The 12297-nt window shown below is 38.5% G+C and overlaps 1 protein-coding gene across 1 annotated transcript; it reads left to right on the top strand.

The window, feature by feature from the left end:
- The first annotated feature begins 216 nt into the window (after positions 1–216).
- Positions 217–12056, top strand: LOC100892296 (voltage-dependent calcium channel gamma-5 subunit). The gene is made up of 5 exons (XM_003726378.3): positions 217–1417; positions 5331–5417; positions 8187–8267; positions 9707–9847; positions 10852–12056. The coding sequence occupies exons 1-5, from the start codon at positions 1213–1215 to the stop codon at positions 11328–11330; spliced, it is 993 nt and encodes a 330-aa protein (XP_003726426.1). The 5' UTR covers positions 217–1212; the 3' UTR covers positions 11331–12056.
- The last annotated feature ends 241 nt before the right edge of the window (positions 12057–12297 follow it).

Genomic DNA, 12297 nt, shown 5'->3' with positions numbered 1-12297 from the left:
ACTTTTCCTATGTAAAAGGGGGCACTTTTCGGATGCTTGAAAAAGTAGGGGGCACTATGCCCCCTCTGCCCCCCCCCCCCCGGAGGGCCGCTATGCTAGATACAATAGGAAAAGGTAAGTGTGCGTTATAATGGTTGTGCGCCGCGCGCGTTCCGTCCAATCCATCCTTCATAACACACACTCAGAAAGAGGGAAAAGATGTTTCTTTAGCGATGGGAAGTCATTTAGAAATAATCAGTTATAGACGATTAATTCTCTATTAATAGTTTAAGGCCTTTCTGATACATTGCGAGTATGATATTGAGATGCTTCGGATTAGTGGAAACGTAATTTGAAAGGATTCATCATCATCTTTAGCTGTTGCAAAGAATTCCACTTCATAATTTTATAGCCATCTCTTTCGCGCGCTGCAGTCTCTCCGATGTTCTTTAGCAGTGATGCGGTGTCGTCTGCGTGAACATCTTCGGATCATATTTCTCTTTAGGACACGGATGCCACTGGATGCATCTGGATGCCTATATGTGCTTGTGTCTCCAAGCCTCTAATACATCGCCATCGACACCCTTTAATTTGAATCTGCCCATCGAATCTCTCTGAACATCAGCCTAAACTCCTTTGGTTGGCCCAAATTAAGACGGGTGTCTTCAATCATTTCAGATACTCCTTATCCATACGACATGCACGTCTGTTTTGAAATTGATGCATAGTGAATACACGGTTTGCTGAAAGTTGACACGGTGTATAAACGCGTTGATGATAATTATAACCAAGACTGATGAACATTGTTTTAAGCTGTCCATCATGTTTTGAGCCAACTTATCCTTATTGGATAATCAGCTTTTGGAGCGATTTCGAAAATCATCTAAGGAGCGAATGTATGTATCAATACTGTTGTTTCGTGTGGAGACATCGGTACATCGCTTTAGCATTTTCCTGACCTGTGGAATAATTTCAACACTCTCTACATGGTGCTTACGTCAGTGTGGACAGGAGAAGTATCGTGAAGGGTAACAAGAAGCATAAAATGAGGATGAAGTGAATTAAACAATAACAAATTAGATAATCGTGGAGAGAACACACAAATGAAAGAAGCAGGAAAAAAGGAAGGGAGACACATAGAAGCGAATAGTGTTATAAGCGGACTATAGAGGTCACAAGGAAAGCAAAATAAAGGATTTAATACCCCAAAATCGAGGATAGGAAGAAAAAAAGATGAAAAATAAGAACCTTACTTTGTTGGGGCTGACGATCTGGGCGGTGGCTGGGTCTTATATTACCCTATTCCTCGTTGGGATAGCTACCTTTACCAACCAATGGATCTTCACGAACGAGATCATTGATCGAGATTTCAGTAACGGCACCCTCCGAGTCACCATTAAATTGCACTCCGGATTGCTGGAATTTTGCCGAGATAAAGGTATAATTTGTTCACCACCCAATTTATCTTCTCCTCCCTCCCCCTATTCCCAACACGATCACAAAAGATTTAAAGCCCCACTGTCATACTTGTAGCTACTTGCTCCCTCTATATAGAAAACTTCCCCAATCGGTGCCTGTTGTTCCCCAATGATCCTCTTTTTCTTATGTTATAGTTGAGAGCTGAATGAGATAGCCACCTGTCAGTGACCTCGCTGTGTGGTCTCATCCATTCTGGCCCAATATTATTGACGGTCTTTAAAATAATCAACAGAATTAGGCAACTCCAATACATTGCGTCATATCAAAATGTCTGAATATATGACAATGGTATACGTACGTGATTTCTATATTATGAGCAATATGTAGAGTATAATATTGAATTCTTGAAAGCCTTTGCGATCACGTTTTCCATACATTATGTTCTTGATTTTCATTATAAAGTACATTGTATGTGAATTCGTCCAACAATCCTGTCCAACAGCATTTCGAGCTGAAATTCATTATAATTATTGTTTGCTTCTGAAAAATGATAAAATAAGCATTGCTTTAAATCATTTTTTTTTATGCGGGGACTTGCTTTCTCTATGCACCAGTAGTTTAATCTACAAGCTATAAAAAAAAAGTATTAGCTGATTAAAACAAAATTAAATAGACCTATAGTTCAGTATATAGAGGAGTCGTGGTCTAATGGATACGTCATCGGACTGTGGATCACATAGCACGCAGTTGCTCCCCAAATAAAATCCATTCATTCATGGTTTTCTAATTCGATACCAGTGATTTACAAATGTTGCTGATATTACATGATTCTCCGGGTGTTTTTTTTCTTCTCACTTTTGGTGAATTATAATTTATGCGTTTGTTGGAAAATGATAAATTTTCCCAAATCTAATGCTCATTACGCCACTGAGTCACATGGAATAGCTGTAAGGGGGCACATGCATAAAATCAAATAACAGAAGGAAAAATAGAAGAGGGATTGTTTTTTCTTCAAGAGCGCAAAGGTAAAGAGAAATGGGAAAAGGACGAGAAAAGTAAGCAGGACCCCTCCCACACGTTTCCTCCAATCAGAGGCCCTGTAAATCAGCATAATCAATGATCAAAGAGTGGTATCGATCCCCCTTCCATGGTATCAGTGCCCCACAATGGTTGGAATCGCGCTATTCAATTCAATTCAAATCATATATGTCCAAATTCTAACATCAATTAAAACAATGTGTATAAACAGTCAATGGGCAATAAAAGCATTATAAAACTATGACATTTCAATCAAACGATTAAGAAGGTAAATTAACAAAACATAATTATATAGCATTCAATAAGAAACAAGGTGAAGAAAGGGGAAAAGTAGATCGTATAATACATAATTCAGTAATGACAGACTACATACTTAAACAATCAAAGTGGATAATTCAATAATTGGGAAAATGGTGAACACAAAGAAAGCCAGGTTTGTGGCTGTTAAAGTGCACACCTAGTTTATATATTTGTTTGTTTTTACATTATCATTGTAAAATTGAGAGATTGGTAAAACCATACATAAGACACAAAACTTGATAACATAAACATAAAAACATATAAAAGCATCGAACAGTGTGGTGTGGTTCCACAAGATAATCTAAGAAGAGATATTTAACAAATAAAAAGTAATCAATAGGAACAATTTAAATATTTCTTATATTGCCTCACGAATGTATTATTAAATGAAATATTTAATTGGATACAATTTATATTATACCAAAGAAGTGGACCCAAATGTCTCAGAGAGTATCTTGAATAATCATTAATATGCCTCTGATTGGGTCCTTTAAAGTACTATAGTGAAAGTACAGACCTCTTGTTTAATATCAAACGCTAATAGATCTGCACACGAAGGAGAAAAAAAACTATTACAAAAACGTATTGTGGCAAATTGCTTTCGTATACTCATGGAGAAGATGGGATTATTTTTGCGTTCGCATCACGATTTCAATTTGCTTTTGTTGCATTTCGACGCCTCTAAATACCCTCGGTTGAATTATCGTGGTATTTTAGCCCTAACTTCAGTGATTACCCCCATCTTACCGAGCTTCCATCATCTGGAGAAACTCTCTCGTGTAATCAGGGAGACGCCATCCTCATTCGAGTGATTTGTCAGTTAAAGAGAATATGATTATCTAGTATGCATACTAGAATTTTCTTTTTCTTCATTCTATACTCAATGCTGTTATAGAGTTTGGATGTGTTATCGTGTTATCGTAAATGACCACTAATTTCTTATCTTTGAATTAATATGATTTATGGGAATAAAGAGAGCTATGTTGAAATTTACAACTTACCCAACCCCCCCCCCCACCATTTTTTCGCAGGGGGCGGGGGGATAGTAAGAAATCGATTGGGATTATCAAAATGGCCAATAGATAGAAACATATTCTAAAATTATCACATTTAAATGAAAATATAGTTGAATTTTACCCCACGTAACGCAAACTTAAAACACAAAGAGATGCAAACGAGGCATATTTTTCGTTTAGTTCGAGTTTTCAAGGCCCCCATAGAACCCCGTCAGATAGGCACCCAGAAGCATATTAATATTGTGCTCACAATGTGTAAATTATTGATCTGTTTCATTCTGCCTGTTAACGACTCAGCGGACAGACTGTCACGATAATTTCGAATTGAAACGTCGTCAGCTTTTCTTCATGAACATATTGAGCGGATGAACAGAAAATAATACGTTAATGTCTTTTTATTTTTTATTTTTAATGTAGGACATTATTTTGACAGGATAAGGAGAGAGGAGGGGGTGGGGGGGGGGTAGGAGAGATGGGGAGGACGAAGAGAGTGAGGGAGGGGATGGAGAGAGAGATGGGAGGGACAGAGAGAGAGAGAGAGAGAGAGAGAGAGAGAGAGAGAGAGAGAGAGAGAGAGAGAGAGAGAGACAGATTATTCGATTATTCATAGACACCATTATCACGTAGACTATACTCAAACCACAAGGGAGCTACTGATAAGGTGCATAATCACCATTCGGGTTCTTTTTCGTTGTTGCCTGAGTCATCGCAATACGCTGACCAACTCGAAAAGAGACAGTAACCTCTAACAGTGGCGTAGCGAGTGTGTAGCCACGGGGGGGGGGGGGGGGGGGGGGGGTGTGTGCCCGACCTACATGGGGGACGGGCCTGACTGTATATAAAAAAATATGGCCAAGGTTCCACCATATAGAAGATAAAATGAAATGCAAAGGAGTAAAGCGACCCAGCGATCGTATCGTCTTGTCTCATCATCCCCTCTCTGTTTCTATCCTCCCCCTTTTTGCCTTTCAATTCGAGTGCACACAGGGCCCATTATTGGAGCCACTGCCCCGATGTCACGCATCAGAGATTTAAAATCATATATTTCATTCCATAATTATCTTATTTATTTAATTGATGATTTTAACAAATTCATGTAACTGGAGAGCATGACTGCCCGTTATATAATTGTTCTCTGGTACCTTCAATGGGCATTCGGTCTCAAGGTTTGTTGCCACAACCTCGCAAACTCGAGACCAATACTGCATGGTTCGTTTTCTCTTCGATGTACAATTTGAAACATGAATGTTTCTAAATTGCAACACATTGATATTATATTCAACCACTTTGTACATTAGCATTAATGCATTTTGAATGATTCCTTTGTAACCTATTCCTATATTTTTGTATGTCTTGTGTATTGAAAATAATTCCTAATTATGGATTCCATTTCGATAAAATTTGATTTCGTTCATTTGTTCATTTGTTTATTATGTTATGTATATTGTTCATATATATTATATGTTATGTATAGTAATATTTGTGTACATTACTGCACGATAATGTTTGGAAAGATTTGATCTCTTCGCATTGTAATCTAACTCTCAGTCATGCCATTTGGTTTCATCCATTATGCAGTATCTTATATTTGGATCGGTTCTCCGTCATTCACTGCGACCAAGAATGTATCGGAGGCCACTATGAAAACCCTCTACGCTGCTCCAGGTTTGTAGATGAATTTAATTATAATGACGTGTTTGGGTGACATATTGATTAAAATATTAATAATATAGAGTATTATTTTGTAAAGCGCCAACTCCGCTTGACTAATGTGTTCGAGACGCAAAAACTACAAGTATACACGAAAATACACGAAATGGAACAACAACAATGTAAAAGTAAGTCAACTTGGAAAGCCGCTTTGAAGAAAAAGAAAGAGTTTTGAGGGCATTTTTAAAGCATTCTACACTTGAAAAAGATCCAACGTGTGCAATTGACCGATCCCCCATTATTTCTTAGTTTTCGAAACAACAAGCAATTTAGAATCGGATGATCTTAAGCGTCTGGGAGGATTATAAGGCATCAACATCATTATGATGATGATGATGATGATGATGATCGTGATGATGATGATACTGATGATGGTGATGATTATGTAATGGCAGATACATGTTATAGACATGATTATCTATAACATGTCTATAAAATATCGGTAATATAGGCGATGTCGATGGTGGCATAATAGTGGTGGATGATAATGATAATGATGTTGTTGATGATAATGTTGTTGGTGGTGGTTGTGGTGGTGATGTTGCCATTTCGTGCCTGAATTGTAGTTACAAGTATAGTGCAGCCCCGCTTTAAGGCTTTTCAGCAGCATTACAAATGACATTCTTAATGACAAGATGGTGATAATACAGTGTGGTTTGGGCTGCTGAAAATAATGTTGATTTTGAAAGGGCACTTCGTACATAAACGTACACGATGAGGTTTAATATATACGTCGGTCAGTTTCTCAATCTTTGCTCTCTTTATATCCCATGCTTCTGCGTCTCCCTATTATCCTGCCATCATAAGGCATAATTCATTGCCGTCACGACCGCGGTCGTGTATTATTCATGGAAGTCATTGGAGCTTCAATTCCCTGGTCGACATCGCCGGCGATGATGCATTCACGAGATCAGATGGGGTCCGTGTTTACGTCGCTTGCTCGCGAGTCCCAATATCGCAAGCCGCGTGGTGCAGATTATTGATGCGTTTTAGTTGGAACGCCCTAATTCGGATGCTGCTGAAGAAAGACAACTACGGATAGCATCATGCAATGTTCGAAATGAAGATGCGGGTTGGAGGAGTGGGGGATAGGGAGGGGGGGGGGGTAGAGAGATGAGGGTAATTTGGATTTGGCACAGGAGTATACAGTGTGAGTCAAAAAAAAGTTTACACCTATAGAAAATCGCTAATTATTTTAAAAATCATCTATGAAAAGTATATTATCATACATCTTATGAAAAAGTGTTTTATCCCAAATCATTTAGTATCATTTGTGTGTGGTATGTGTTCACGCTTGGATGAACAGGAGGCATCGTTTGCGAGAGTGCAAAAATCGACTTGCGCCAAAGTTTCTTATGTGATGTTTGAATAAAACAATGGGGATTTGGGTATTAATTCGGTCTTTGCAGATCCAAATAACATCCCTAACAAAATAAATCATGCCACACTTATCAAATATCAATTATCAAAGAACATTTGTGCGCGTGTGTCTGTGTGTGTGTGTGACTTTGCCTCAGTCTGCAAAAAGCCTACGCAATGCATCTTATTTGATACATTCAATTCATTTTCTATAATACAGTACATAAGCAACTTTTTCGCAATTCGATTTTTGCACCCTTGCAAACAATGCCTCCTGTTCATTCAAGCGTCAACACATACCACACAAAAATGATACCAAATGATTTGAGATAAAACAATCTTTCATGAGATGTATAATAATTTACTGTTTATAGATGATCTTTAAAATAATTAGCAACTGTCTAGGTGTAAACGTTTTTTTTTGACTCACTCGGTATAGCCCATGCAGACATGGCTGCCATGCTAATGACCATAATATCAGGAAATATATTTTGCCCGAGGGAGGCAGAGTATTATAATAATCTTGACTGTATGGGATAGATAAGGTGTGTCAACTTGGTTTGTGTATGGCATCAATACAAAGTCCCGGGGAAAACAAAAGTAATGGGGTACATTTGGAAACTCCACTTGAAAAAAAAAAATATTCTCATGACAAATATTTTACAATCTTTTCGAATTTCTGTGCATTCTTCTTTGTTAACTGTGTACTCCGTTTTATTTGGACCATTATCTTTTAAATTGTGTATAATTATATTAAATACACTTGTTTCTTTCTCTAGAAGATGCTCTTTGTAATGAAATGCATTATTATTTCATATTTTCCTACAATGTGTCGAAGCATATCTCAATCAATTTTGAATATCGCATAATGTAAATATCATAACTGTCTCGTGTGCTCATTTTGCCAGAGCCTAATTAATTTGTTTTCGGGCCATGGTCACGATCCAATAGGATCTTGAATTTGTTACCTACTTTCAATCTTAAAGTTCTTATTATTTATCCGATTTTGCTCAAACTTGTTTTTATTGGTTTTTCTGATTTTTCTGCTTCTATTGAAAGCAAGTTATTTTTGGAGTGGACTTGTACTTTAAGAATATTTGCCTGTGAAATATTAAATAATTGTACAAGTTGGGAAGGGCTATGCCTATTATAATGCACATAACAATTATTCAATTAAGCTAATTCATTCGTCGTCGCCTTCCAATCCGGGGTCTGTATAATTGGACAAGGGCCCAATCTCTATCTCTATATAATTATGCAAGTAGGACTCTGTCAAACATTTTCTTTGAATGTCTTTGTCTTTCCGTCTCTCCCATCCCCCTATTTCTTCCCGCTCTCTCATCGTCTTTCCTTTTCTCTCTCCAGATAACCCGGGATGTTTTAATATTCGAGCATCTCTTCCAGAGCCGAGTGAGCCGCCAAAAGATGTGAGCTCAGCCGTTTTACGTAAGTCCTCTTATCCCTTATTTATACCATTTTTTGCTATCTCCAAGGAAATCTGCTCTGGTTTTCATGAGTGTCTTGATACTTTAAGAAAGATTTCTTTAAGTTTGGTTTTTCAAGTAAGTTGATGTGGTAAGAAAAGGAGAAGTACATTTCGAAATTTGTATTTTCAAATTTGGCAACTTTTTAGAGTCAAATTTAGGCCCCTATGATCATTGTACAATAATCATGATGATTTTTGATTAGTGTTGGTAATAGGTCAACAAACAAAAGAATAATCATGTATTTTTTATATGCATTTTGTTATGTCTATTTTTACCAAAATAAAGAGAAAGAGAAAGAAAGGGAGAGTGAGAGAGAGAGAGAGAAAGAGAAAAAGAGAGAGAGAAAGAGAGAGAGAGAGAGAGAGAGAGAGAGAGAGAGAGAGAGAAAGGGAGAGAGAGAAAGAGAGAGAGAGAGGAGTGAGAAAGCTACGACGAGGGGTCATTCAATAAAGATATAATAATAGAGATGCAGGAGGGCGTCAATTTGAGCCTGACCCCCCCCCCCCGGGGGGGGGGGGGGGGAACAATAATCATTGAATTATTTATACCTCTCGTGCACACGTAATTGCTTTCCCATCTTATCCTGAAGCCTGACGATTATAAATTCCGTTTACAGACCTCGCGACCAAACCGTCATTTCTCAACGTGTCACATAATAGTCCATTGTGGCTTACGTTGACGTTATTTGCTATAGGTCGCCATAAATCATCGAACTACTTGTGTTGTGACAATGACGTCACGGCAATACAAGTACGATTAAAATGAAATAACATGCTGATACAATCTATTAATTTACTTGGAGAAGTTATTGTCATATTGTTTTAGAGAAACTTAGTCACTATGACATTTTTAATTTTTTTTTAATTTTTTTTTTTTTTTTTTTTTTGGGGGGGGGGGGGCCGGATCAAATTTTATGTTTGCCAGCAAGTTAGATAAAACGTTTTAAACGATATAAAAGAGGAAGGCTTATCCATAGTTTGTTTTCATTTTGCAGGCAAGAATAACAATTTGATCTTTACATTCCATGTTTGTCGACAGATTGATGACCCATGACTATTGTCAATTTGCCGGATCCAACGAGTAAGAAAGAGGAAATAACAAAGGTTAACACAATATGTGATAAATTGCCTCCGGAGGTGGATTGGGAGGGGGGAGGGGGTTCTCGTGTTTGCCGACAGAAAATTTGGAATGATGGAAGGGGGTTGTAAATTGATAGTGTATTGATAGTGATGATTATCATCGGTATATGAGCGATATACGATATCAACTATACAAACGAAAAGCATCATCAACTGACTGAATTAGTATTGGTCATTTTCCTCCCCTTCTTTTAATCACTGTACAATAATTTTCTGCAGAATACTGATACTCTTCTTTTATTTCTTGATCAACTTACAGAGCACGTGGTGAAGGTGTTTCCCTTGCCTATATGTAGTTTTCTTCTTCTTGTGATTACGTCATCGCTCAGTACCATGGGTCTCTTCTTCCCTCAACGTCGCTGTTTTATGTTCCTTACTGGAGCGGGTCACATCCTCGCAGGTGAGAACGGGGGATTCCCCGAAATGCACATGCACTCCACCAAGTCTGGCATATTATAATAAGTATGTCCAGACATTGTAATGATTGAGGGGGCACCTGCATTACTTTACTCAGCGGCGAATGAATATGCGAATAAAAAAGGGTCATCGCTTGTTGAGGAGAGGGTGTGGAGTATGGAACTATCTCGTTTTTTTCTTGTTACGCCCCCCCCCCATCCTCTCTCCCCCATCCTCCCCCCCTCTCTCTCTCTCTCTCTCTCTCTCTCTCTCTCTCCCTCTCTTTCTCTCTCTCTCGCCCCCTTTTCTTATTTTTGTTTACACACAAATTTGATCCACCTCCCTTTAAACCTGATCGATTCCTCTCTGCCACGTCCATCTTACGTTGGATACGCAAATGTCTAAGACCCCGACCATTAACAAAATATCTTCATTTTTACATGAAACTAGTTTCCTTCGAAAACATATTTCTTGTAGTTCATTTGTAATATATACTCCCATATTTTCTTAAGAAGATGATCGAATTGGCTTTTGGAAAACCTGAAAAAATATTGGAGGCATTTATGGCACCCTCGAAAGGATTTCAGCCGCTTTACGCTCTTAAAACACCGCGCCTTCCAAAACGATCTGATACAATATATGCTATAATGCATAGTTTTTCTTTAAAAAAATGTAAAAGCACAGAGGATTCTAAGAAATATTATGCGCTATACAAACACTTTCCATTAACATTGCAAGTATTTCCCCTGTCCCTCGGTTTGTCCAGCCCCCCCCCCCATCATACAACGATCCTGCTATATCGTCATATGAATACAATATAACTAATACTAGATGAAATAGATAAATGCATTATTAGCTCATGACGTGCACTGAATAAAGTTTTAAAAACATTCAAATTTTGGTTGAGGGTTAAAAATAATCATGACACTAAACATGCTAAAAAGGAGATGTTATAAGCTTTTCCTCTTTGTTTTCGTTTAATTTTATTTTTGTGTTAACATTTGGTAGGATTGTGTTCCTTGACGGGTCTCATCCGGTACATCATCGCCGTCAACGACGCCGTGATCGAGAAGCACCCCGTATCACAGGACAAGCTCTTCGAGCACAAGTACGGCATTTCATTCGTGCTCGCCGTCCTCGCCTTCTTCCTCATCAACTCAACCGGCGTGGCCAGCCTCTATCTCTACATTCGGCTAGAAAAGATGGCGGTTCGAAGCGAGCAGGATCGGTACCGTCATCAGTTCACCATGAGCTCGTGTGTCACCAGCTCGCCCGACATCGAGATCACCGCGCACGATGTCGATGAGGAGAACGATGCCGCGGATGGGAGTGGTCGCCGTGGTGGTGACAGGACGAGTGAGGAGAATCCCCTGCGACCTCGTCCGGAGGGGATCGAACGCGATTTACATATCGACGGCCAGCAGAGGCATTATGTCAATTATAGTAACAACGAACCGGTTAGTCAACCGACTTCGATCGAGCTATAAAGAAGGCTGTTTTAAAAAGAAAAAAATTAGCAATATAGTCTACATCGAAATTTATCAAATAATAATCTTGAAAGTAAAGTTTTCTTCTTATGTGAACATGCATATGGTATAGTGAAAGACTCAAGTCCGCTACTTAAATTGGCCGCCATTGGCTTCCCATAAAAGAGAGAATTCTCTTCATGATCCTACTGGTTTTGTTAAAAGCTTTCCATGATCAAATTGCCTCAAACCCATCACTAGATGGGTCTCTAGCAGAGTCTCTAGAAGAGCAACGATTAGGAGTTTTCTAGGGACCCTTTTTCATACCATTCCAAATACTTGGAGCAAAGCTGCAGATGTTCGCACATCTACTGTAACACCATCCAAAGAATGGAACAATTAACCAATCTGACAAAAAATCTGCTAATTCCATGCTGCAGAGACTATTATAATAAATTCTTGAAAACAAGTCTCTTCCCAGAATGGTTAAGCTCCTTTTGATTTCGTTCCTTTGAACTTGTTCAATTTAATATATTTTGTAAACACTGTGTTATAATTGTACTATGTAGAGAGTTTTTACAAAATAATGTTTGCGTACTACGAGTTTTACATTATTCTAAATAACAATTACGCTTTATGCAAATTTGTTATCTGTTCAGTTATCATATTGTTATGTATATATAAGTTAACTATGTACGATATAACTGTAGAAGTAATAATAGTAGTAGTAGTAGTAGTAGTAGTAGCAGGCGCGTACGCAGGGGGGGGGGTGGGTTGGGGGTTGAACCCCCCCTTTGGTATGTGTTATGTGTGTATTTTGGAGGAACCCCCCCCCCTTTGATCGGCCCGATTGAAAATGTTAAACCTTCCCCCCCCCCCCCTTGAAAAAATCCTGCGTACGCGCCTGAGTAGTAGTAGTATCAGTAGCAGCAGTAGTAGTGGTATAGTAGTCGTCATCGTCGTAGTAATAGAAGTAATATAGTATGAA

This window comes from Strongylocentrotus purpuratus, unplaced genomic scaffold (genome assembly GCF_000002235.5).
Source record: "Strongylocentrotus purpuratus isolate Spur 01 unplaced genomic scaffold, Spur_5.0 spur5_scaffold_14, whole genome shotgun sequence".
NCBI lineage: Eukaryota > Metazoa > Echinodermata > Echinoidea > Camarodonta > Strongylocentrotidae > Strongylocentrotus > Strongylocentrotus purpuratus.
Note: the sequence above shows the minus strand (reverse complement) of the source record. Positions and strands in the feature narration are given on the sequence as shown.

Coding starts and splice junctions, on each gene's coding strand:
- LOC100892296 (XM_003726378.3), top strand. CDS start 1,213: ATGAAAAATAAGAACCTTACTTTGTTGGGGCTGACGATCTGGGCGGTG. Junction 1,418..5,330: donor GGAATTTTGCCGAGATAAAG/GTATAATTTGTT, acceptor TCCATTATGCAG/TATCTTATATTTGGATCGGT. Junction 8,268..9,706: donor TGTGAGCTCAGCCGTTTTAC/GTAAGTCCTCTT, acceptor ATCAACTTACAG/AGCACGTGGTGAAGGTGTTT.